Source organism: Lytechinus variegatus, chromosome 2 (assembly GCF_018143015.1).
Source record: "Lytechinus variegatus isolate NC3 chromosome 2, Lvar_3.0, whole genome shotgun sequence".
In the NCBI taxonomy this organism is placed as follows: Eukaryota; Metazoa; Echinodermata; class Echinoidea; order Temnopleuroida; family Toxopneustidae; genus Lytechinus; species Lytechinus variegatus.
Window position 1 is genome coordinate 5021885 of NC_054741.1, and position 27984 is coordinate 5049868.

The following is a 27984-nucleotide window of genomic DNA, read 5'->3' on the forward strand; positions in this document are numbered from 1 at the left end:
TTAGCTTATTCACTACTATCAGTCCGCGGGATGCCACTTTCTCGAGGTCAAATTGTCTATTTGGGAAATTAATCCGAATTTTATAGTAAAAATTCTTTATCATATGAAATTAGGATTGTATGGTTAGTCGAAAATGTTCATCTTGTTGTTATTCATAATAAAACTGTGAGAAAACATTCTAACTAGTTGTTTTGAGCGCGGACTGATATTGAATAATCTATGCGCAAACAGTTTCCCGCCCTTTTTAGCTTGTGATCAATTTTGCGTTGCGGGTGAACGAACCCAAATTCACCGTAGTCCCACATGCGCAATTTTGTTGCTAGGCCGATTTCATGGTGTTTATCATCGCTCAACAAGGAGGTAGAATACTCGCAATTTGTTTATGAATTTATCCCAGTTTTACCATACATTAAATGAATAATGACGGACTCGCCAGAGGAGATCATTTTGACGACAAAAGACCGATTTGAAGAATTATGTATGAGTTTAAATTTGGACGACGCCACGAAGAAAACGGCTTGGGAATCATACGAGAGGATATGCGAAAATTACACGCTAGAGGTCAGTGTTTCGTCAGTCATGTCAGTTGTTATTTTTGTTTTGTGTGTGTCGATATATGCGACAAAACAGATCAATTGCTTCCGACGTTCCCATTCCAATAGTCCCACCAATATTATGTTTTGCAATTTGCATTTCTCTTGCCTTGGTTTTGCTTTTAGTTTTACTTTTAGTCAAACAGAACAAAATCCGGCAAAATAGCCAAAGCAAAAGCCAAACATGCCAAAGTTATACTGTTTTTCAATTCTGCTCAGGCTTGAGTTAGTAGTTAAAACAGTCTAGGCCTAATTCTAAACAAAGTGGCATAGGCCCTAAATAAGACTTAACGTTTATAGACTTGATGACTGTTTTTGTTAGTGAGACTTTTAAATGGCAATATTGTCTGATTGTCAAATAAATCATGGGAAAGTTGTTTTTTTTTTGCTTACAATTAACTTTACATTATCAGGTTGTTTTAATTCTTATTCTGCTAAGCTTAGCTAAGGATGCTGTTTTTTAAGATGCAACACTAGTTTTCCTCCAGCATGGTCAACTCATTTTAAACACAGATAAGATTCTTTTTGGTCAAGCAAACATTTTGAAATTGTCTGACATCCACGCCCGCACTGTACTTGTTAGACTTTTAATTATGCATCAAGTGTTTACGACGGGGAGATCAACAGAGTACTAGTAGTACTACAGGACTACCTACCCTCCCGTATGATGATGATGAAATGAATTGATGATGATTTTGTTTGTTTGTGAGGCTGTTGTTGATATGTCTTGTAGGCCTATGCAGAGATGCCAAGTTCAAAGACCAGCTATGCGTGAGATTTTCTGTGAATCTGAGTGAGATCACAGACATTGTGTACAATATATATGGGGATAGGCTGTGATAGTTGCGTGAGACAGAGATTTGAGGGGATGAACAAGAGTAAAAAAATGCTTGAGTCTCACGCATAAATGCTTGAGTCTCACGCATAATGCGTGAGACTTGGTAGCTCTGCCTGTAAAATGGTGGACTGATATTGATAAATCTGCTGTTTTTGAGGAGTTTTTCAACATATTTTTTTGGTTGTCCTATTGACGTAGGGGATGCCGCGGAGCCAGACAAAGTGTCAGCAGAGCATATCCCTGACATAGGTCTATTAAACTTTAGACCTATATTGGTCTAGTTAAATCAAATGGCAACATTGTTTAGACTATTATCAAATAGATCTAGACAATAATGAATATTTTCATTTTATTTTATTTCTAACACTAGTAGTACATGTAGATCAAGACTATTAACCAAGAAGATATTTGTAAGTAACTTGCAAATAAGCAACTGATTTGAAAAAAAATGAAGAAAAAATGGAACCTAATTTACTTTGTAATTATGATAGACTGACCATAGCTTGTAATTTCAATTATTTTGTGAAAGTGAAAAAAGAAAAATATTTTGGACAGGATATGCTCTTCTGACTGAGACTCTTCCTTGCTTCATGGCAGGAGAACTGGAAAAAAAAATGAAGATTTCAAAAACTCTTTAGAAACTGCAAATTTTTCAGTCAATGTATGCTGTGTTTGCTGAAGACCTAAATTGAACGTTAGTGTCTGATATTTTTTGGAAAAACTAACGTTAAAGTCAGACCAAAGGTTTTAGTCTGTCTGGAATGCTTATAGCCTAAAAATATCTTTCTCCATGTATCAATGACAAATGTTTTGTTTTTTATCAAGTATAGAATTGCAAACAAAATCAGATTTGAATGGCAATAAATGAGCCCAGTTCATGTGTACCAGTATACTTTTGAAATTTGTACAATTTTCTTAGGCATATTTGCTCTATTTGTGCTGTTATTTTCCCCCTGGATTCTCTCCTACAATTTGAGTTAATATTGTTCCTAGTTATCATGATGGAGTCCATAAATTGTGATTTTGTCTAATAAAAGAAAATGTTTACAAATAAGTTAGTTGTTACTAAAATAAGAAAAGACAATACATGTAGTTGTGTCAGAACTATTTTCTGTCATCCATGTTTTAAAATTTTACTGAAGACATGTTTATCATAAATAACTGAGAATGATGGTCTAATATTAAAGAGAGGATATTTTTCATGTTCAAAGATATACTGGTACTGAGAAAGAGAAAAAGATCTGAAAAAATTGATGAATTGTCCTCATGGGGCACCTACATGTACATGTATACTGGCAGTTGATTTCATATTGAAATTTCTTTTGCTTCATATTCTTTGGTGTTTTTTAATGATTAACTTTTAACTTTGTTTTTCCCCCATTTTATAATGATATCTACTGATATGTGATTTTTACCTAATAATAAATGAATTGATGTAGTCTGCTTTTAAGAAAACCTATATGACATTGGATGAAGTCCAGTGGATGTCATGGACCTGGCCATGGAAGATTAGGCTATCTAAATACTGGGGGTGCTATGACAATGCTCAGCACCCCCAGTAACAACAGAATAATCCTCCATGGACAGGGCCATGGTGGGCTTACTCTTCAATATACATTTGGGCACACACATTTGGCTTGCCTTAGTCCAGTTGTTAAATTAACGTCTATGTAACCTTACAAACATCTTTAGGGATCATTGTACATGTATTTTCATTCCGAATTCTAATCTATTTCTGTTACAGGGAGATAAAATCCAATGGCTTTCCTGTGCCTTGTATGTGGCATGCAGACGTAGTGTAGTACCGACTGTAAGCAATGGAACAGTAGAGGGCAATGGCGTGTCTCTAACTCAACTGCTTCGCTCTGCCAAACTGAGGTAAGATGCTCTTCTAAAATCTAAATTCTCTAATCATCATGTCTTGTACTGTCAGTTAAGAATCAGTATAGGTGTAAACTATCCCCAACAAAAATGGGGGAGAAAATTATATATAAAATCTGCATGTATGTATGAATACAAAGTCGGAAAAAAAAAAGATTACTAGGTAATAAAGTAGTATACAATTATGTATGTTCCATTTTTAACCAGGGTTCGACTTTATTTTGAAAAATCTATCAACTATATGATATGATTGTAAGTACATTCGTCATTGACCCCTCAAAAATTTGTATTTTTGAACAAAGAATTTCCATTACTAATTGTTAATTTATACATGTAGCAAAATTGACCAGGGGCCTGTTTCATAAAACTTGCTACATAATTTTATGGTTTAAAGCTACCAAAATCCTGTAATTTGGATTGGCTGATACTTGTTATAGAAATTATTATAACAACATTGACATTCTGCAAAAAAATAGAGTTTTTGTCTCACCTGCATAGCAGAGTGAGACTATAGGCGCCGCTTTTCCGACGGCGTCGGCAGCGGCGTCAACATCAAATCTTAACCTTAGGTTAAGTTTTTGAAATGACATCATAGTTAAGAAAGTATATGGACCTAGTTCATGAAACTTGGCCATAATGTTAATCAAGTATTACTGAACATCCTATTAGAGTTTCATGTCACATGACCAAGGTCAAAGGTCATTTAGGGTCAATGAACTTAGACCATGTTTGGGGAATCAACATCAAAATCTTAACCTGAGGTTAAGTTTTTGAAATGTCATCATAACTTAGGAAATATATGGACCTAGGTCATTAAACTTGGACATAAGGTTGATCAAGTATCACCAAACATCCTGCATGAGTTTCATGTCACATGACCAAGGTCAAAAGTCATTTGGGGTCAATAAACTTTAGCCAATTCGGGGGTATCTATTGAATTACAATCAAAACTTTAAAAGTTTTTGGATCTGATTCATGAAACTTGGACATAAATAGTAATCAAGTATCACTCAACATCCTGTGCAAGTTTCAGGTCACATGATGAAGGTCAAAGGTCATTTAGGGTCAATAAACTGGCTGAATTGGGGGTATTTGTTGAATTATCATCATAACTTTGAAAGTATGTTGGTCTAGTTCATAAAACTCGGACATAAGAGTAATCAAGTATCACTGAACATCCTGTGTGCATTTTAGGTCACATGACGAAGGTCAAAGGTCAATTAACTTTGGCCATAATGGGGGTATCTGTTGAATTACCATCATAACTTTGCAAGTTTATTGATCTAACTTTTGAAACTTGGACATAAGAGTAATCAAGTATCACTGAATATCCTGTGCAAGTTTCAGGTCACATGGTCAAAGGTCATGTGAGGTCAATGAATTTTGGCAACATTGGGGGTATTTGTTGAATGACCATCCTATCTCTGTAAGTGTATTGGTCTAGTTCATAAAACGTGGAAATAAGTATCACTGAACATCTTGTGCGAGTTATAGTAGTTTTCAAAGTCGGCACTGCTGCTATGTTGAATCGCGTGATGCAGGTGAGACGGCAAGAGGCATTCCACTTGTCTTTTAATTGCCCCCAACTTAAGTCATAATCATCTTTGCATCTTTGTGATTGAAATCAAGCAAAAGACATGTCAATAACAATGTGGGCAAAAAGACTCTACTATTATGTTCCAATATCATGATTTGCTTTGTCTTTGATTGTGTCAAGAGAAGGATAGGGGGCAAAATAACCGAAATATGGGGTTTTATGAAAATAGTGGTAATAAATGAATTATTTATCAAGTCACCTCTAATTAATACTCTCGCTTTCCTCCATTTAATTCCTCTTTTTTCTCTCTTTTTTTTGACTATCAATTTATGACGGCTGGGCTGTTGTCATGGAAGTATATGAGTGTATTGTTTTCAAACATTTTGATTTTGACACAAAGTTGTACTCTGGGAAAGGTGAAACATCCTTTGTTTAGCTTTAAGGTTATCTTGGTCTTTGGAGATACATGTACATGTAATTCTACATGTATATAGGCCCTCTGCAAATAATTATTGTTAGATGCCCTTCGGAAATACATGTATGATAGATGGGTTTGTAGTTGCATACATGTACATAAATTACTATGTGTTGTGCATGGAAAAGAATGAACTCTGGATACATATGTTATGATTATTTAAATTCTGAGCTTAATCCTGAGGAAACAAAGAGCTGCATGTATTGCTATCCTAAATCTTTTGCTATCCTTAATCTTTTGCCACAAAAGAATTCAATCGTTCAAATTTTTTATTCTCTATATTTTTTTCTTTTTTGTCGTTGACAGTGTTATCCAGTTCTTCAACAAGATGAAAAAGTGGTCAGACATGGCCAACCTTCCGCAGCAGTTTAGAGACAAGGTGGACCGTCTGGAGAGAAACTTTGCCGTCTCAACGGTCATCTTCAAGAAATACCAGCCAATCTTTTACCATCTCTTCAAGGAAGGAGACAACACACCCAGGCCACCTAGAAGTAGAAAACATAGGTAGGTTTCTATTAATCTCTCTTCAACAACAGAAATCATTTGAATAAATAAAAAGGGTACTCAACGCTAAAAATTATATCCTTCTAAGATTCAATAAGCGAAATGCTGAAAATTTGATGACAAACTTAGACAAACTACTGGTATTGAATTTTAAAGTTAGGCAACATTTGTGAAAAGCAGTTCTATTAATGCTGTCACGAGTATGCAATAGGTGAGCTAATGATGTCATGTCCCCATTTTCCCTTTTTTATGATATGAAATCACATTATTTCATGTTTTCATATGTTTGTGTACAAATGTGTGCCCCTTGTAACAAATGAAATTCAGCAGTTATTATCTTATATAGTATACCAGTAACTAATCTTGTTAGAAATTCTAGGAGGAAATTTTATTCAACATAAACAATGAATTAGGATATGACATCATTGGCCAGCTCACTGCATATTCATGAGGACATATTTTTAGTGTTTTGTTTGTGTAATTTTACTTAATCTTCTCAAAGCATATTCAACCTGAAATATGTACTGCTTTATTAAAGAATACTATAATTTTTATATAAAAAAATATCAATAAAGATTACGGTAAAATATTGATAAAAATATGAATAAAGATGATACTAATACAATGGGAGAATTTACATGTAAATTCATGAATAAGTGAATAAGATGAATTAGTTTGATGAGGCATGATGCAAATTAACTTTACATGACTTCATGAAACAAATGGTTATTGAAATAAAACTGATTATTCCCAAATAGACTGTATATTTAATAGGTCTAACAATACTACCTGTATTTTACCCAACAGGCGACTGCCTTGTACAAGCCAAGATGTGTTTTCGTTCTGTTGGACCATCTTTGTATTAGTGAAAGGTAAGGGATATTTATACTTTGAAATGTACATGTTTTTTCCGTCATCTTAGATTCTGTTATGAAAACAGTTATGCAATGTCAATGGCTGGATAACTCAACGACACATTTGAAAAATTCAGGGAATAATTTTACTTGACAAATTTGATTAGAATTTTGGTATTAACCCTATCTAGGCTGGGATATTTTGGGATTTCCTATGGCCTGGTTGGGCCTCCCAGGCCCCCCCCCCTTAAGATCTCGGCCGTCGACCTCGCGATCGCGCCGAAAATTGGCACGCGGGTTGCCTGGGACATAATTCACAACATTGTATAAAAATTTATTTCATGCAAATTGCTATTAAGTTATTATGCTAATTTATGCGTAATTAGTATGCGAAATCATACTTTTTACTCTAACTCCCTAAATAAAGCTCCAAATGTACTAATTTTGGGTATAGAAACTCTTTGTGGTGTCCTTAGCAAGTGTACATGAAAAAAATTGTGATATCAAATCATTTTCTTATGTATTATATTGTTTTTTGCAATTTCTTATGTATTTCTTTGTTTTTGGACCTTTTGTTTTTCATTGTTTTTTCAATGAAATTTGTTGGGGACTCTTCTGTGATCATAAAAAGCATAAAATTAATACATTTAGACTAGCAAAACTAAAAATAAGTATTTATGAATTTTAGTTGGAAACACAATTTGCATTGACTTTGTACACGAAATCACGTTTTTGAGCAATTTTCGGTCTGACATGCACTTATATAATGTTGCGTAATTTCGGAACCACGTACCCGGGTGACACAAAATTGGTCTCAAAAGTTGCGCAAGACTTGAAAGTAAAAAGTCAGCGAGCGGCGCGGTCAAAAAATTTTGCACGGCAAAAATATCGCGCAATTTGTTGAGGGGGGCCTCCGAGGCCCCCCCCCCCCCCCCCGGCCTAGATAGGGTTAAGAGAAACGCTTTCAAATTAGTTTTATACATTCCAATGTAAAATCTGCTACACATATGTATAAAAAAAATATTTGTGCATTGGTCTTTGAAAAAGTAAAGTGCAAGGAAAAATTATTCTCTGAATCATTGCATGGTTTCAATTTTCTCATTGAGCCAATTGTGCACTTGCTTCCCTGTATTATTGTAGCTTGTTATGATATGCTGACTTTGTTTAGATCAAATAAAAGACAAACAATCTGGCTTGCTATTTGAGTCACAGAAAAATGGTAAAATGCTTGCAAAATCAGGAAAACTAATGTGCACCTTAAAAACTTCGCATTTTAAACAAAAATGGTTGCCTGAGGTAAATTTCTAGTAGCACCAGATACTGCTAATGTTGAGCCCGAACTAGTGTTTTTGTGGTTACTTATATAATCTTGTAGAATAGATTATTATTATTTTATTTGTATTTCTTTGTTTTTTTAACCTTTGTTTTTCCCTATGAACTTTGTCAGGACTTTTTTGCGATCATAAATAGCATAAAATAAATCTATTTGAACCAACGAAAGTAAAAAATAATCATACATTTATGACTTTTGGTTGAAAAATACAATTTGCATTGACCTTGTACATGTAATCATGTTTTTGAGCAATTTTGGGTCCTACACGCACAAACAAAATGTTGCGTAATTTCGAAACCGCGCACACACAAAAATGCGTGATGGTGTAGTGACGAAATTTCTCGAGGGGAGGCTGAAATTGACCCCCCCCCAAGTTTGATAAAGATTAATATTGCATTAGGGGCCTACAATAGGCCTTAAATGCACACTCAGACCTAACTGATGAACAAAACAAGCATGGTATACAGTACAAGTTCAGAAGAGTGTGACATATTTTATGTATTTTTTCTCATATCCAATGTGTTATTCATTATTAGATTGGGGGTAGTTCAAGTGATTATCTACATCCTGGGTCCCGTAACACAAAGGTTAGCGATTAATCGTACGCTTGATTTTAACAATTGATTATACATCGTCAATCAAAGAAAAGTGTTCTACTATTATTGCTAAGCTTTGTAAATTACAGGCCCCAGGTGTAGATAATCACTTGAACGCATCCTTGTATACATATGCCCATGATGATGATCTGTCCTACTGACCTTTCAAACACACCCATTAACGTAGTAATCTTTTTCCCAGTGTGATACTATTATTGCTCTATCTATATACTTTAATACAATTATGCATGTGTGTCCATTTGTGAGAGGAATAGCATGAAGTTGTTACAGGCTTCAGAGATCTGTTTTATTGAAATGCTGCTTTCGCAATTTGTAGGGTGTAGAGACTGTGGATTTTGTTCTGTTGTATGGCAGTGACGTATGTATTGATATTAGTAGTAGGCCTACCTATTTTGTAGGATCTGATTACATGATGCTTATCTGACCTAAACCCCAACAAAAAATTAATTTGATGTTACATGTAAATGGAGAGTTGGAGACAAATCAAACTGTTAAGATAATTGTGACAATTTTATTAAAATCAGATGTAAAAGAGAGATTTTACATGGAATTGAATTTTGAAGTTTTGCCCATTTTCACAAAATAGTTATTTTATACATGTACTGGGAAATATGTGAATATAATGTGATTATGTCACTCACTCACTATTTCTCTTGTTTATGGCTTTCTGAAAATTCCATTTTAGTATATATCTCAAATAAGCTCCTGATTTAATCATAGTTTTGAATTTTGTTATTACATGCATGGCAACAATTTTCCTTATCATATTTTAAAATACACAACCATCGTTGTGCAGATAATGGTTTTGTGAAACTGAGCAAAACTTCGAAATGATATTTTGAATTTGACAAATTTACAACATACAGTACTGTATATTTTATCTTGAGGAAAATCTTAAACGTTGAACTTGTGTATTTGGGATGGAATTGTACCTTGTTACCGAAAGAAAAATGTGCTACATGTTTATCAAATGACCATTGGTTTGGATTAGACTTATATCTGTTAGATGATGCGATATTTGTTCTGAATGAGTCTGAAGTTTTTACCCCTCATCCCAATTCCCCCTTCTCATTCACACCAAAATGTAGTATAGAAACTTCCAAGATGACAACATCCCCTGGGATGCTGTTCTTATTTACCCCTACATAATTGTCATTTGGCAAATGAAAATGGCAGATAGATATTGATAAATATTCCTGTTTGTGTGTTTTTTTTTTGTTTTTTCGAGAATTTGGTGACTTTTTTTAATTGATAGTTTCATATTACCCATTTGCTTGCCAAAGGAGGATAAATTATGATACCCCCCCCCCCAGTGTAATTAATACTCAATCTCTATCATCGATGAATCTGGAGAATCACCTTAGGCATAATTTTTTTCGGTAACAGAGATAAAAGAATTGGTCAGTCGGGGGGGGGGGGGTCAAATTTGAATTAAAAAATAAAAGTTGGCAAGTTTGAGAAGGGTCAGTTGGGTAATGGCATATGTAAATTTATATCTTATGCTGATATTGATAGTCAAATTAAGAGCATATCAAAATCTCTTAATATGTATTACTTTACAAGGCACAATATGTGTATTAATTATTGCAATTTACAAGAATGAAATTACAAAGGCTGAAATAACTTTATTACAATTATACAACAAATTGTAAAATAACCAGAATCACATTACCAAATCTAAGCCAGAGATTCATTCTCATAGGCCTGATGTACTCTGTGATTGGTCTGTTGTCAATTCACACTTGAGTGGGCGGGTCCCATTCACCAGCATGTTTCATTCATATGCAAACAATGCTAGTATCACTCTGCAGTAGTGGCGGGCATACCTGTTCATTGTCTGATCTGATATTCGCAAGTTAAGACTTGTCTAACTTTTAATGAGGTCAAAGAGATTAGTAAATATGAAACCACATGGTAAATTTCATTCACCATAAAGCCATTTACATATGCACTTCCTTCCTACTAGCATGTTAAAATACTACCGGTCTACAATAGTTTTACAAATCCTCGCTACTGGTCTGTGATTATATTTACTTCTGACTGAGGTAGCCATTTGCTATTTTACTGATAGTTTTCAGGTTTAACAAAGCAAGATCTGGGAGAATGGCATTCTTGTAGTTTATTTTAAATTTGTCTTCAGATGAACTTTGTTCTTGGCTATTAAAGTCCTTTTGGGGAATTCCATTTTCTTCAGTTTGGAATTAGAAAAAGAACAATGATTATTGTGTCATTTTGTGGCACTATGCTGAAGCAGGTAGATTCATTTCTGAAGATATTTTCCAGGTTTTTTTAAATGCTCCTAAAGTTTACTCTTTTGGCCAGGGTCGCAGTTTATTATCTGCCTGAGTGAATTCTCATTGAAAGTTCTATATTCATCAGATTTCGTTTCACCGTTTCTCTTTCTGAACCAGGTAACTTCCCAGCGATAAGTGACGATCTTGTGAATTCCTACCACCTCCTTCTGTGTAGCTTGGATCTCATGTTCGCCAATGCTGTGCTGGCAAACAGGCGTGACCTTTTGAACCCTGATTTCCAAGGTAAGTCTGAAATCAGATCCCTGACCTCGATCCAGGGTTGCCATAGAAACTTTGTGATTATTGTTATCCTTCAGGAGGGGGGGGGGGGGAGTGGGCTGGACTTACAATACACAGAAGTTTTCCCTTTTTTATCATTTTCTTAATTCTTCCAAGTTCCTTTACAAAATTATTATCATTTTTCATATTCTATAATCATCATCACCACCACCATCTGATCTTTATGATTCCCATTACTACTTACCCAGACAAAAAGTATATGATATATTTTTGGTGGCTACGTAATAGCAACTGCATAAATCTACAGGATTGGGTGAGCTTTAGAGTGGGCATTGTCTTGAGCCCTATTCATTTTCATTTTCCAGGGCTGGTTTTAAGCATTTTGGAGACGAAATAGCCCCAAGCCCCCAAGCTTTCTGCTGCTTCCACTACTTCTACAATGATGATTGAAATATTGATAACTGTTGTTGATAGTGTTGATAGGCATGTGAACATGACACAAATACTCAGAGCTTGATCCCAATAGTTCTGGATGACATTCAAACTGTGGAAAATGGTAGTCTACTGGGAGTTGTTTTAGGTGAGGTATTTTAGTAATCAAATTGCTGAGTAGCATTGTCAGACCAATCTGTTGTTATTTTCATTATTATCTTACAATTTTGATTTTGTCCATTTGAACTTTCGGGAAATTGATGTGTTGAAACCTGAAATATTCTCTTCTTTTTTTAACTTACACACAATACAAGTAGATATTTTCCCTCTTTAGGGGTATCAGTTTAAAAGATCTGACTCTTGAGTATAGCAAAGAAATACTGGAGAGGATAATATTTCATGCAGCTGTCATTGTTTAGAGCTGCAAATCTTGACAGTCACAGCTGCAAATCTTGACAATCACAATCTCATTACATTTTAACCCTAAAAAGAATGGGTTATTTTTATACTTTAATATGTAGGAGAGGGGTGGGGACTGATATTACCTCCCTCCCTGAAGTTCTAGGCTGTGAACTGCACGTCACCCACAACATTATATATTCATTTACCAGTACTGTAATTGAATTGTTTAAAAACTATTCCGATTTTAAAATTATTCACTGCTGCATGTAATTTATGCTGCAAGGAAATAAAATATTTGGCTGTAAATCTGGAAATAAAGTTATAACGCTAATTTTGGGTCTAGGCACTCGTTTTAGAAATCGTATCAAACATTTTTTTTAAGGGCAGTATGATATTTTCTCATTTTTTGTTTAAATTTTGTTATATAAATATTGAATCCATGAAATATCCAGCTATCTGTATCTTCATTATACTGAAATTGTTCCAAAATCCAGATGATTACGATAGTTTGTCAGATCAGAAATAGCTGGATAAATTTGAAAACTTGGCTGTGGTGGTAATGGGCCCAATCTGAAAGTAATTTTATCTACTGCATCCTACATGTATTTCATACAATGTTTATTTTTATAATGTAACCTTTGTCTTGTAACTGATCCTATTTGCTTGAATCCCTCCTGAGCTGCTGTATACAGTGCATGATAATTCTATGTTCTAAAAGTAGTTCACTGAGCCCTGACACAAATGAGATGAGTGTGATTGAATTATTCAATTCAAATCAATATTGACCTTCTGTTCAGTTGTAACTGATCTTGTAGGTTTGAATTGCTCTTTGGCTTATAGTCAGGGAACCAGAGTATACTCTCTCTTCTATAAGAAATAGTTATTTCAGTTTAATATATGTAGCTTTGACTCAAATGTGAGGAGCGTGATTTTCAATGCAATTCAATTCAATTACTGGTTTATTCAACATAAATATCAATAAATGATATACTGTACAGCCAAAATGCTGAATTTTAACATGTTCACAATGAAATTATGTTAAGTTCATCTGTTAGCAACGCTAAAACAAAAGGAAAACAATGGGGTAAATGGATGAAATTGTGGTAAACTTTACATAAGTAAATAAATACATTTAGTATATAAATACATTTTTAGTGCTGTTCAAATACATGAAATTGAATGTACAGAATTACTTACAGTTTAAAAAAGTAATCAAGCTGATAATATGATTAAAGTGTGATCAAGTTATTTAATTCGAATCAGATTTGATCTTAGTCTTCCAAATTGTAAGTTATTTCAATTCAGATAAATCATAGTACTTTATTTCACTTGGTACAAAGTTTTAAAAAAAATATGATGGTGTAGTCTAGAAATAAGAGGCCTAAGCATTAGCCACAAGAACAGTAACGGTAATCAATTCAATTAAAATGAACAATTTTTAAAGAATTATTTATTTGACATAGTATAAGATATTATCAAAGATAATCCATCCAGGGGGAAAAATTACATTTTGGCCCACAGTGATTTTGCTCCCCCCCCCCCAAAAAAAAATAACCTGGAATTTATTAAATTTAAAAAAAGAGCTCTGGAAAATGCCCATTCACTTCATTGTTTAGCTGATCCAACATTGCTGATTTATGCAGTAGGTTGTAGAAGGAGCCCCTAAAAAGAAAAAAAAATTGCCTGCATCTAACCCCATTTGTCCTCTATACCTGATGATCTTATTTTGAGTTAAAATCAAATATATATTCAGTCAGCACCAGCATTTTTAAAAATGACAATTTGTTGCTTTTGTTTTGCAAGAGCTGCTCACATGTGAAATAATGATAATCACAAAAAGGAATTATAATATAACCCATTTTATTCATTTAATTTTCCCTACACTTTCACAACTATTTTTCTGCCTTTATTAAAAAAAAACTTGATAAAAAGGGATTTCCCCTGTAATCATTTCTAGTATGTTTTAGATTATGTTACTTTGAGGCAAGGGAATAGGATCACATGAAAGAAAACATCCGGTACCAGCATTTCTAACTTAATATAACCCAAAAAACAAACATGGGATGAAATAAAATCGTGTTTCATATCTAGATTGTCATCGATAAAAACATGTTTTTTGGGGTTTTCTTCATGCTTACATTTTTTTTCTAAATAAAGACAAATGTTGATTAGTCTGAACATATTATTCTTTCTATTACTCAGGAAATGTTTAATGTCTGTTTCCCCCTCCCCCTCCTCAGGTCTCCCAGAGGGCTATGCTAGTCGTGATTACAGGGTGCCGTCTGAAGCCCCATGCATCATAGACAAACTCTGTGAGGTCTACGGTGGACTGGTGCTGGAGGCCAAGTCTATCAACGAACACTGGTGGAAACTTCACATACAGAAACTCATAGATGAAGAGGTAAGCAATGGTGATTCTGCTTGAAATTACACTTTTGATCAGAGGCCTGTTTCACAAAACTTGTTACAATAGCAGTAACAGTATGAAGCTGCTGCAGTCATTCATTTTGATTGGCTAGTAGTTGACCTGTAGGGGAAGGCGGGGTAAGTTGTGACAGTTTTTGCTTTTTGCATGTTAGAATTGATATGATTAATAATCTTGTCGAAATAAGTACCTTGCCTTGAAATTTAATTCTTCTGAAATATTTTCCACCTATATATAACTTTCTATCCCCACACTGAAAGTCATCGTGACCTTTGAAAAAAAACGATGTCAAATGGCTCAACTTGCCCCATATATGGGGTAAGTTTGAGCCACATTCTGGGGTAAGTTGAGCCACAAAAACTATGTACAAAATGTATGAGGGGAGAACCAGCATGTCAATTTTTTGTTTAAAGTCTTTTCTCTTGCTAATTCTCTATAAATACTAACATCCTTTAAAAGGAAAAGAGCAGTCATGTAAATTTGCTCCTTTCAGCCAGCATTTCAATCGATTTTTATGGTTTGTTTGTTTTTTAAGATACATTACCATAGGAATTACCATGGCTCAACTTGCCCCATGCTGTTTGGCTCAACTTACCCCAGTCCGAACTTAGTGTGATAATTTTGTATCCACACATTTGTTATGCATCCATCATATAAAAGACTATGACGAGAATGAAGATCCATACCTGGACTAATAAGGTTGTTATCATGTCTTTATTATTTTTGCTGAAATTCATGTTTTTCCCTCTAAAAAACTACTTTTTGTTTCAAAGTTGAAAACAATGTGGTGGGGTTAGGGGTTATGCTATGGGTCATCAATACATGACACCACCACAATGTCTGACTCATTCATTATTGGCCTGGGGCTGGTGGCTCAACTTGCCCCTATGCTCAACTTACCCCGCCTTCCCCTAATAGAAATTGTGCATTTGTTATGACAAATGTGTATGTAACAGGACCATAGTGTCATATCAATCTTGGTTAGGGTTGATATTAAAAGGAAGTGTCATATTTTTAAAATCTTCTGTTGAGATGAAAAAACAAATTGACTAATTACAATAGCATAAACTAGGTTAATGAATACCTTTAACATAGCTCTATAATACCTCTCTAATAGCTTGTAAGTTCATTCCAGGCTAGTACCTGTCTTATCATGACATGTACTGCATTTCTTCAAAACCAGGCATTTTTTGTTTAAAAGTGATCTTTAATGATATGGTGGTAAAGATAGTTGGGAATTCTTTATCTGGTGCACTCTACTCTGAATGGGATTGATTTTTTTGCGTGGGTTTTTTGTTGTTGGTGTGTACATACAAAGCACACTGTCAAATACCTGGGGGGGGGGTTTTTTCTAGATTTTGTAAGTAAATACAAAAGTATAAAATCAAAATGAATAACAATTCTTACAGGTTTACTTATGATTCTTTGTCAATAAATATTCCATCTTTCCAGATTTTACCCTCTTTGCTTTTCATCTTTTTTTTAAAATTCCTTTCAACTATCTTATCTTTCAGGATTTGGAAGGGAATCTGGAAAAGCTTTCCAATCTGCTGGATACCAATAACTTTGAGTCAAACAAGTGAGTATTCAAAGAATGTTTTTATTCAAGATTTCTCGACAAATCATGTAATAAAATGCATGTAATACATTATGTACAATTGAGTAATGGTTATATGAGGCATCCACTTGGTCTACGAGCAGTGTAAGATTGTCTAATGACAATATGGCTAATCCCACATGGTCTACTGCTATCTGTTAGGTATTATTGCTGTTCGATCCAAGTATCAATTGGTCTAATACTCACTTTGTCATTTAGTCTAATGCCAAGACTGTCTAATTTCCACTTCGTCTACTTTGTAGTGTGCACTTGGTCAAATGAAAAAAAGTCTCCATTTATTGACATTTTATCTAATCAGGTAGATTGAGTGGTGTTTCTCGCGCCCCCCTCTCTTTCTATAGAATAGAAATGAATAAAATATGTATGAATTATTATAAGAATGCATCAAATTTGAAATGATAGAAGTTAGTAATGGAAAATATTTAATTTCAGTTCATGAAGATCAAGTAAATTATGAATATATTGTGTTTGTTTATCTTTCTCAAGAGTACAGTATGTGCAAGCATTAGGACAGTACATCCTAAAAATATGATCCACTGATTTACATGTAACTAATAAGCCAATTCCTAAAATCCTGTTGTCTTCCTCGCAGCAAAAACATCTGCAAGAAATATGAGGAGTACGTTTTAACGATTGGTGACTTTGACGAGAGGATCTTCCTGGATAAGGACGCCGATGAGGAGATCGGGACACCATCAAAATCAGCTGCACTCAGGGAGACAGAGGAAGCCATGAGAAAACCAACAAGCCGAAAGGTAACTAAAAAAAATAAGTGAATAAACGCATCCCCAATGTCAGAAATACTTTGTACTCAAAAGATAATTAGCGAAAAGATACAAAGAATAGTATTTCAAAGCCATTTAAATAAATGAACTGTGATAGATCAGAAAATGTATGAAGAATTTGTGCTTTAATTTTTTTTTTCTTTTGAGCAATAAATCAATTATTTCTTTGTAGAATAAGTCCTATGAAATGAATGTTATCGAATATAAAGAGATAAAGTTAGGAAAAATTTGAGAGAAGAAAGGAAGCAAGGAATGAAGAATAATGGACATTTTTTATGTGAACGTCAAGTGAATTTGCCAAAGTGATATGAGTTTATAGCCATCAGAATATTTATGTTGTTTTTTTTTGCAGCCAATGACTTTATCTCTTCTCATCATTATTTCATGCTACTTCAATATCTGATCTTGTCTCCTGTATAGGTTTTGTTCAAACCCTATTTAAAGAAAGAAGTTTATCATTCAATTATTAATCATCATGGTCAGTGATAGAACTCTACTCATATGTTAAAATTTCTCATGCTGATTCTCCTCTTCTACCCGTCTTTCCCAGACCAAAGACCTTTGTCCAGCAACACCACTGACCAACAGACGCTACCTCAAGGAGAAAGATCTAAAGATCACACCAGTGTCCACTGCCACACAAGCGGTCAGCAAGCTGCAGGCCCTGCTAACCGGTCGTAAGCTAGAGGCCAGCGAGCTCCTGGATGGTATCTTCAAGGAATGTTCAGAGAATCCTGCGGAAGGAATCGCCAGTCGAGTCAAGGAGATGGGAGAGATCTTTTGCCAAAAGTACACCCAGGTGAGTCCATACATCTCTTACTGTCCGAAATTGATGATTCGTCAACGTTTGATTCGGTTTATAATTCACAACCCTCACCGAGAAATTCGCTTCCATGAAAAAAGATGTTTTTAGTATAAGAACAAGCCACTAATCATGCGTAAAGATCTCCAGACAGCTCTATGATACGCCACCATGTAGTCTTTTTGGAGCTTAAAATGGCAGCCTGATTTTTGCTCTGAACTCCCAACACCCAGAATGATCACCCAACACGATATCGGAAATAATCCAATATGTCTTGAATTTTGTTCTTCTGTAGGCGCATGATGAAGGAAACTCTGGATCACCTCAAGACTTTGCTAAGCGAAGGTTAAAACTAGCTGAAAGTCTTTATTACAAGGCTCTTGAGAACATCATGTTGGCGGAAAAGAAGAGATTAAAGAATCTTACAGTAAGTATGAAATCCACTGTTTTCATCATAATTATAAACAATGCCAGCTAGTGCTAAACTTTACATCTAATTACAGTGGTTTGAAATATGACATTCTTTCAAATTGCTTGTGTAAACATGATGGTGTAGTTCATTACATAAAAGCAGGATTTATCATTCAGCAATTCTTTAGTGTCCATTTCATTTTATTCTGTTCTTTCTATTTATTTTCTCTATTGAAAACATACAAACTAAAAACAAAACAAAAAGTATGGTCCCGAAGGTCATGTCCATTTTCATTTTTAACTTCAAATTTACATGAATACATCTAAGCTTTTGATTATCTGTTATCTCCACAAACTGGGAAGCAAGGTTTTATTCCTCATGTCTTGGATTGTCATTGTTACGATGTACTGTGATCCAATGAAGATGCTTCGTATTGTCAAATTTGCCTAAATTAAAATATTTTACATCTTTATATAATCAGAGACATCAAAATCTTCTTTTTTCTAATAGCATCTCCTTGAGCATGACCTGTTTCACAGATCTCTCTTTGCTTGCTGCGTGGAGGTCGTTATCTTTGCATACAACTCACAGAGGTAAGACATTAATCTAGTCTTCTGTGCATACCCTTCAGTCCAGTTAAGTGGCCTGAATGCATATTCTACAATTATTTGTGTATCGAAGGCCCTTTTGCTCAGAAAATTGAAACATCAAGTTTAATTTATTCTAGTCTTGAGTGAAGACCCACTTGTCAGTCAAACTTTCAATCAGATTGAAACAACAAGTTTTATATGTGCCAGATGTGTGTGAAGACCGACATATTTCAATCAGGGTCTGTGCGTGCAGACTATATTTAATCTGAGTAAAGCACTAATCTGATACGTCATATTGTGGATAGGAATATAGATAATGATAGACAGTCAGACCGCAGGTCCCTATGCTAATGAGCAAAAAGGCCAGATTCATCCAAATCATCTCGTGGCTGAATCCTCCTTGCAAAATCTCGTGATTCGTGAGATTTTCTTTCTTTAAGAATTTACCTGTTTTAACTTCAAGTTTAATGAAATATTTTTGCACCATCAGATAGAGTAAAAGTTACTCTTTCATATTGGTCATTTATTTTGTATACAATATTTTGTTAAATAAGTAAATTTCTGGCCTGAAAATGTGCCTCAAAACTGAATTTTCTTCCTCTGTTTTCTTTTGCAAATTGTGCAAAACTTTTTATTTTGAGCCTCAATGATATCTATATCACCATAAAGCTGAACTTCTGTACTTTCTCACAATGCAACTCTTGATATGCGGCACCTTTTAATCGGGTCAAGATCACACTTTTCCCACCAAGGTACAAGACGAGATTTCTGAAATTTTGTACTTGCATGAAATCCAGAGTTCTGATTGGCTGGATAAGGTTCACAGAACAACAGGCGCGGGGTATTTGAGGAGATTACCACATGGGAAGTGTGACCTTCCCACGAACCCAGGCACTGGGACCGTTGGAATTTGCCATTGTGTGGTCTCTTTGACCAATCAGAGTGCAGTATTCTTGTTTTCAAACTACTTTATGTACTTGGCAAATGAAAAGTGTGATCTTGACCTGATTAAACCAATTCTTATTTTGAAACCTATATCATTTTAAAGCATACATATTCAGCTTTATCATGATATAAAAATCATTTGGGCTCAAACAAAAATAAAGTGTGAAAATAGCAGCTTTTGTCAGGTGAAAATATTTATTTTGTAGCATATTTTTGATCAAACTTTTTACCTATATTACAAAATCTTTGAATAAATCCAAACACATGACATGAAAGAATGATTCTTCTTCTTTACAATGGTACCAAATTCATGAAATTCGATGCACAATTTTAGCAGCAATGACCGAATGAAAAGAGGTGTTTTGGTCCGCATCAAGCTCATTAAATATGCAAAACATCTCAAGTCATGAATATCACTTGGATGAAAGAAACCACTTTCTTGGGACCTGCAGTCTGACTGTAGAACTGAGAAACTAGGTCTATCACAATATTGATTTTCGTGTAAAGTTTTGAGTCCTGTAATGCATTTATTACACACACAAAAATTGTAACGTAGAATGAAGCAAAATATGAAAATAAAAGTAACCGGATGTGTAAAGGGTACAATATTTGAAATTAAATAAAGAATAAATGGTATTAGATCAAACAGTGAAGATTTGATTTATAGTAGGGTTTCCTTGGCTTATTGTGTTTTGTTTGATATAATTTTTCTCTGTAACTTGTTCCCCTCAGGACATTTCCATGGATACTAGAAGCATTTGAGATCCCTGCATTCCACTTTTACAAGGTCATTGAGCTCATCCTCAGAGCAGAAGAAGGACTATCAAGAGACATCGTCAAGCATCTCAACTTTGTAGGTTTTCAATTAATCTTTTTATTGATGATCTCTGGTTCACACTGCGATGAAACAAAAATTTGACCAATTTTGGTTATTTATCGTATTATCATTGAATACATGCATTTTGACGAATGAAATATGTTTTGATTCATCTTGTTAATAAAACAATATATGAATACGCTGAATATGAATTTTGTAAGAGGTTGACCTTAAATCTGGTATAAAGGCCAAATCAGCAATGAATTGAGATGACATCACTTCGATTTGAAAAAAAAATCTTTTCTCAAACATTAATTTTGGTTATATTGCCTATATAAACATATTTTAGAATCTTTGAGAGGTTATGCTTCTTTTTTTTGTAAATCTTTTTGGAACAGCTGGTTGACACACGTGTAGATAGTGTCATTAAAAAGTTAACAACCAATCATTTTGTTAATGTGTTTCTTAGATTGAGGAGTCAATTCTCCAAGACTATGCATGGCGGAACGATTCACCCCTGTGGGACCTCCTGAAGGATAGCAACCAGGGAGTGCCTACCTGCGAGGATGCCACCATACCCGGTCAGACAGATGGAGGGGTATCAGGAGGAGGAGGTGGTGTGAAGGGGGCATCCACCGGTCAAACTACCTCATCCTCAGGGTCAACGAACTCTGGTGGTCAGAGTCAAACACTCCTTTCACCCATCGTCCATAAGAGGGTTGTCCAACTGGGTGGAAGAAGTGAGTTTGCTTGATCTTTTTTCGGTCGCATTAACGAAAGTTGATAATAGATGATGAAATTAAGCTGAATATCAAGTTTGCTTGCTTTTTCTGTCATCTAAAATAGACAATATATATTGATTTTGAGATTGCTTAAAACTCCCAAAGGGGGAATTATCCCATGATTTGAATTATAGGAAATTTTGAAAAAGATGAATTTAGCATGTTCCAAGGGATGTTTTATGAACAAAGATATTTAAATCATTTCAAGATTTATGAAGAAGTAAAAAGCATTTCAACAATTTTTTTAATGATGAGGAAATGAAAGTATCTTCATTTGAAATGATAGAAGTTAGTAATGGCAAGATATATGATTTCAGTTCATGAAGATCAGAAGGATCTGAATTCTATGTTTCTTTGATAAGGGTTGTGTCAGGCCATTTCTTCTTATAATTTTTTAAGGAAAACCCATAGATAGTTATGTCAAATTTATTCTTTAGCATCACAAGATATAATTGTACATATAGAGCTGATGAATAAAAAAGTTAAGTATTTACTAAATCGGTATCTGGCTGCTTATGGCTGGGGTAGACTGTTAATTCCATGAAGTACATACCTCTGATCATCTGTATATGAGACCTTCTTGAAATTATTTGTCTCTGTTCTCTAGTTCATCTAAAAAGTTGTAATGCTCTCAAATGATTCATGGCCTGAGCTCTAGAAATAGGGGGTTGGACATTAAGCAAATTGAGTGCTTTATGAAAGTGCCTTTATACCATGTTTGCACTTTCAGTTGTTACTTTTATCAATGCTCAAAAGTGAAGAAGCTCTTTATCAAAACCACTTGGAATTATTTGTTCTTTGCAGCGGAATCTATCCTTCAGTCGCCCACCTCTGCTCACGATAGATTCAGCTCTCCATCTCCAGGCAGTGCCAGGCGTCGTCTATTCACTGCTGACGCTCCGCCGACTACATCATCAACGTCCTCGACACCAACTGAATCAACAAATAAAGGTAATATATTTGATATAGACAAATTTCCAAAGCCTCTTAAAAGGGGGAGCTCATTGAGCAACACTGTTTGTGTTATAAATAGCTAATCTTAAAATGAACATTTTTATAACTATTTGTAATATAGAAAATAAATAAGCCTATAATTATACATGTTTTGAGATGAAAAAATACTGAGTAGTGAATATTATTTGTCCAAATTAAAATTGATTTATGCATTCTGGATCGTTTTCCTGCTACTCTTGAGATTGGTTTCATCAATTACAATTCTTTGTTATACAGGAGCTTGACTGAAAAGGGCACACATTTTACTACTCAATTACTTTCATTTTCTTTCACATAGTCAAGAAGGCATGCATAATAATAAAAACTAGATCTTAAACCTTTGATTTAGTCAGCACATGCTCTGAATTGTAACAATATTCATTTCACTTTTTAATCAACCTCTACAATGATATCTTTACTTGTAGCCACACCCTCTCCAGCAGTGATCAGCCAATCATCGGCGTCGAGAGCCATGAAGTTCACTGAGATACAGTCTTTAGCAACCAGCCAATCAACATCGTCTACCTCAACGTCATCCTCGAGCAACGCCAACACTGTCCTCTCACCAAAGAAACAATTTGTTGTTGTCCATGGTACATCAATCTCTTGCTTTTTCATTTGTTTTTCCACCAAATGTAGGGCCACAGGCACTAAATTTATTGTAACCTGTCTTCACAAAATTCTACTCTTCATGCACAAGAATCGGCTCTTTACGTGTTCACATGATGGAACTGCTGTTCACTTTTCAAAAATTGTATCTTGTCTCTATATACCAATAAACTGGAAATTTGATAATTGAAAAGAGAACAAATTAAAGAGATTTGCAAAAACACATTTTGACAAAAAAAAACATTTAAAGTAGATGGAATAGCCAGTGAAAATTGAAATGGAATTGTAATTTTGGTTCTTTGTTATGAAACTATTTCTTACATGAAAAGATTATGTTAGGGTTGATGTAATATTGTACTCAGAAATAACATCAAATTCATGGAAAATTACTTAACGTCAGATTACTTGACAGAATGTAATACTGATAGGTAAACATAGCAGGAAATGTTTCTGTGATATGATGATATGCCATGCTAATACTGAAAGTTTGTTACCCTTTCGAGGGTTCATTGAACTTTGTGAGTTGAAAGCTCTTCATACAAAAGGAGGCGTGTAGTCTCCGACCCACTGATCACAGAAACAGGTTGTTTGATGACAATTATGGTGATAGTCCCAAAATTAGTTTGATAATAAAAAAATGATGAGTTTTTCTAATTTGCACTTCCTGATGAATAATCACTCAAAGGAAATGAAGGGGCATTAATTCAAGAAAACATTCAGGTGTTTCTTACAGCTGTTTGTAAGTTATGAGTGACTGTACAAATGACTGGTGATCCTTTCTTTGGCGCTGAATCATCATGTATGAATACCTGTTGTATATCATTTACCACAAGAAAAAAAAATGTCCAGTCTTTTATAGTCGCTTGTCAATTACAAACAGCTTTATGAAACACCCAGCAGAGAAAGATAAAATTAGGAGAGTATAAAATATAGTACTTGATTCTAGAATGGAATACACCATTTTGACTCTTGAATTTTTATAACATTCTATTCATTTATTATGGAATCAAACTGATACCTAACCAAAATAGAGGGTTCCATGGTAGCTGACCACATAAGTAGGTTTATTTAAGCAATAGAACTTTGATGGAGAGTCGGTAATGTAATCTCAGAAGAGTGTTTAGTGCCATCATGGGGTTTGAAGTCAAAACCCCTGGACCCAATGGCTTACAGTTGTTATTCTTGTACTTTGTTTTCATGTATTTCTTTTGAATTAAAGAATTATATTAGGAAAACTTGGATAAATTTTGGAAACATGTGCACTCTTAAAACTAGATATCTTTTTTTTTTCTTGATCTTCAGAGGTTACAGATTTGCTCTTATGTTCTTTAAATTTGTATTCTACACTCTCACTCTCTCTTCACAGGCATTCAAGGAAAGGATGGTACCGGTAACCACAGACTCATTGTCAGTCCCGTCAAGGTCATCTACACTTCCCCAGCAAAGGCCAGGACTGCAGAAGGAGAACCTGGATCCAGCACAACCATTGCAGTACCGGCCCCGAAGCCCAAGAGGACCGGGTCTGTAGGGATCTTCTTCAGGAAGGTGAGATTGGTTGTAAGGTCAAAGGTCATCTGTTGTTGAGGCCCATTGCAGAATGAGTTAGATCAAACTTAAATGCAAAAATCAAATGCTAGTTGAAATTCAACTAATGAAATGCGCATATTAGGTCCGTTAGGGATTTGCGCTTGATTTCATGAGAAGTGTTTAAACACAAATCTTTCTGCAACTGTCTCTGATCTGATTAATTTCACATTTCATATTCAATTTTTGCACGATACTAAGTTTGAAAACAACAAAGACGATCTGCTCACAATTTCTCAAGTTTCATGCTTGAATTGTTTTTCTAGCATAGCATGATTGACCATGACAACATTCCGATAATAGCATACATGCCTTATGTTTTTTTATCAATTCTTTGTTTGCAGGTGTATCATTTGATGAACGTGAGGCTCCTTGACCTTTGTCATCGTCTAAAGCTCCATGATGACCTGAGACGTAAGATCTGGACGTGTCTGGAGCATGCCATCGTTCATAAGACAGACATGATGAAAGACAGACATCTTGATCAGATCATCATGTGTACTATGTATGTCATCTGCAGGGTAAGTTTGTCACCATTGGCTATTGTTATAAGCTACCAAAATCCTGGCAACTGATTGGCACAGAGTAAATTTGTTGGTTAAAATCACAAACTATTTTGTCCTCTGAAGTCATCTAATGATTTATTCGTAATGTACTTGCTCTGGGTGATACTTGTGGTATTAATTTAGAGACAAAATATTTCTTCAAATCCCAAGTGGACTAGTCACATTAAACCATTTTGCAAAAAAAATAAAAATTAGTAGGAGAAAATTGTAAATGTTACTTTTCTTTTTTTACATCTGATTTTGATTAAATTTTCAGTGTTGTGCTTGTTTGATTTTTCTCTTTTTATTCAAATCAACTTTTTGTTAGAGAGGACCTTGCTCTTTCAGGTGTCTTCACTGTGTATTCATTTTGTAGTCGTTACTCCAATTGGAATTCATCTTTGATTATTATATTATATTTCAAAAACCAGGTGACACAGAACCAATGTTCATTCCAGGAGATCATGCGTAGCTATCGCTTCCAGCCGCAAGCATCAAGCCACGTTTACCGCAGCGTTCTCATTCACTCAAATCGTAAGAAAGACTCAAATGGCAACAGCTCCAACAGCAGTAGTAGAGGCTCGCCAGAACACAAGACAGGTTAGAAAAAAAATAAATAAATAAACATAAACTAAACTTAAAAAAAAAGGTTTGGTTTAACTTTGGATAGCCAAATTGGCGGGTAGTTAATTCAATAGTTAGCAGAAAATCAAAATACATATTGATGAAAATTTGACAATAATCCATCAAAGATTAACAGAGTTATGAATTGTTATGAATTTTTTTTTGTGTGACATCACATGCAAGCAGCCCCCCCCCCCATCAGTCAAGTAATATAAATGCCATAAAAGTTTTTTTCTGAGAAAATTGTGAATGATTGACTTACGCGTGCACTCATTATTTCGTCAGAAACATTTTATACTTGTTATAATAATAGAAATATTTCAGTCATCAAGAACCATTAAAACTGGTATTAATTGAATATGTAGTACATGACATATTGAGTACCTGCTCACATTTGATGTCACAAATTCACCAATATTATTCTCTACTTGTCTATTTTTTCTCCGCTACTATCCCCAAGCAGTTGAGACACCAATCTTGATGCGATCAGCTAGTACCTTGCCCATCCCTCAACCAAGCAGTGCTCCTCCCACTCCTACCAGGTTAGCTGGTACAGCCTCCACGTTTGAGGATGAAAACAGGGGCGACCTCATCAAATTCTACAACTCGGTAAGTCCACTGCAAGTCCTCATATCAGCTCTAAGATTAAAATGTATCATCTATTCTTATTCTTTCAATACTATATACTGCGTGAAATATGTCCATCTCCGCAAATTTTTTATTTTTTAATGTGCACTTTTTCTGTAATTTTATTTGTTTATTGTTTTTCTGTGTATGTTAGCTGTAGGGGGGTGCTTCAAGAACATCTATATGTAAACTTCCCTAACAATGCTAGAAACTTGCACATGTTCATATTTTTTTCCCATTTTTTTTTTTTTTTGATCTTGCAAAGAATAATCATCTTTTTCTTGTTCTTATAATCCACAGGTATTTCTTCAGAGGATACAGGCCTTCGCTGTTAGATTTGAAACGTCACCCAACGGGATGACTGACAGACTGGAGGCCCCGCCCCTATCGCCCCTCCCAGTACCCCGTCCTCACATGCTGTCACCGAGGAAGGTCTCCAACAGGCACCAGTTGTACGTTTCACCGCACAAACAGCGTATGACAAGCCCTAGGAGTGCGATGACCTATGTCATACAGAAGAGTCCCGCTAAGGTACGGTGACATTTATTTGCAGTTCAGTTCAAGGGAGCAACCAAATTTTGCTCTGGTCTGCTCTGAAATCGTTCTTGTAGATGCCTTGTACCTTCTTATTGCAGGCATGACATGGCACTCTCTCATGCTAAACTAGCTAGCAGATCACCAACCAGCTCTCCCAGAGAGTATACTAAGAAGTGTGGCTGCTAAGAAATCTCCCACAGAACTGCTAAAATTGAAGTAGACTTTACATTTCACAGCAGTGAAATGCCCTTCTAATTCAAGCAAGAAATGGGGGAATTATCACTTCCCTTTTTGTTAAAAAGGATCAAGTTTTCAGTTATAATTTCTGTATCGACACACATTAGAATACGTTGGTAAATACATGACAATCCCCAATTTCGCATTTTTGTGTGTGCTAATGCACATGGTTTTCTTTCAAAACTTATCCTTTGGTCAAAAAAGAAACTGATAATTTCTTCTTTTAAAAAAAAATATAATATTTTCCCTGACTGATTCTTAATCACCGCTCCCTGTTGTAGCTATTTACGCTCCATTTATTTTGAATTAGCCTGATTAAAATGATGTTACTACTGACACAATTTAATTGATAAAAATTATGTGATATGAAGTCACTTGTATACAACACTCCAAATGCAAATCCTGGAATGCTGCCACAGGCTCCTATTTCTTATTCTCAAAACTAGGTATGTTTTATCCCAGAAAATTATTCAATATTATGAAAATAATTACTCTCATTTTCTTTTGTTTTGTTGTCATTACAGGTCCTTCAAAAAATGAACACCATGGTAGTAAAGGCCACAGAACGCACCAAACGGCAACTCCTCAGCGAATCACACGAGTCACCATCCAAACGGCATTGCGGTGCCGGGGACTTCCTGCAGACACGCTTAGCAACGGTCAAGTCAGAAAGGGAATCTGCCAGTTCCCTTCCGACATCTGTAATAGACACAAACACCCAAAAAGGGGGTGGGGCATGTCTGTATTTCTGCAATGAATGATCATAGGCCCAAAGTCACATATGGGATAATGATTCTGTGATTTTATGCAGTGTATTCAGTACACTGTATTATATCATGTGCATTGAGATTTGTCCAAGAATGTATTTTGTGCTGTATGATAAAAGCGCACATTCTTTGTTTGACCTCTCCCTCAGTATAAACACTGAAATGAGTGCATTTGATACATAAATTCTGTATAAACTGTAGTTTCAAAACTTCCTTTGTGAATTCTTGCTATACAGTTTTGTAGAAATAATGTCTTGCATATTCCTAAGTACAGAACTAGTATGT

At 35.0% G+C, this 27984-nt stretch overlaps 1 protein-coding gene across 1 annotated transcript; it reads left to right on the top strand.

Moving 5' to 3' along the window:
* The first annotated feature begins 251 nt into the window (after positions 1 to 251).
* LOC121409346 (retinoblastoma-like protein 1) lies at positions 252 to 27693 on the top strand. Its single transcript, XM_041601281.1, has 21 exons — positions 252 to 561; positions 3176 to 3309; positions 5631 to 5828; positions 6636 to 6700; positions 11044 to 11169; positions 14241 to 14401; positions 15940 to 16004; positions 16636 to 16798; positions 17379 to 17627; positions 17926 to 18057; positions 18553 to 18635; positions 20310 to 20430; positions 20864 to 21134; positions 21981 to 22127; positions 22595 to 22762; positions 24145 to 24323; positions 24707 to 24883; positions 25339 to 25507; positions 25995 to 26140; positions 26459 to 26689; positions 27457 to 27693. Exons 1-21 carry the CDS (start codon positions 421 to 423, stop codon positions 27691 to 27693), a joined length of 3363 nt encoding a protein of 1120 aa, XP_041457215.1. The 5' UTR covers positions 252 to 420.
* Positions 27694 to 27984: the final 291 nt, after the last annotated feature.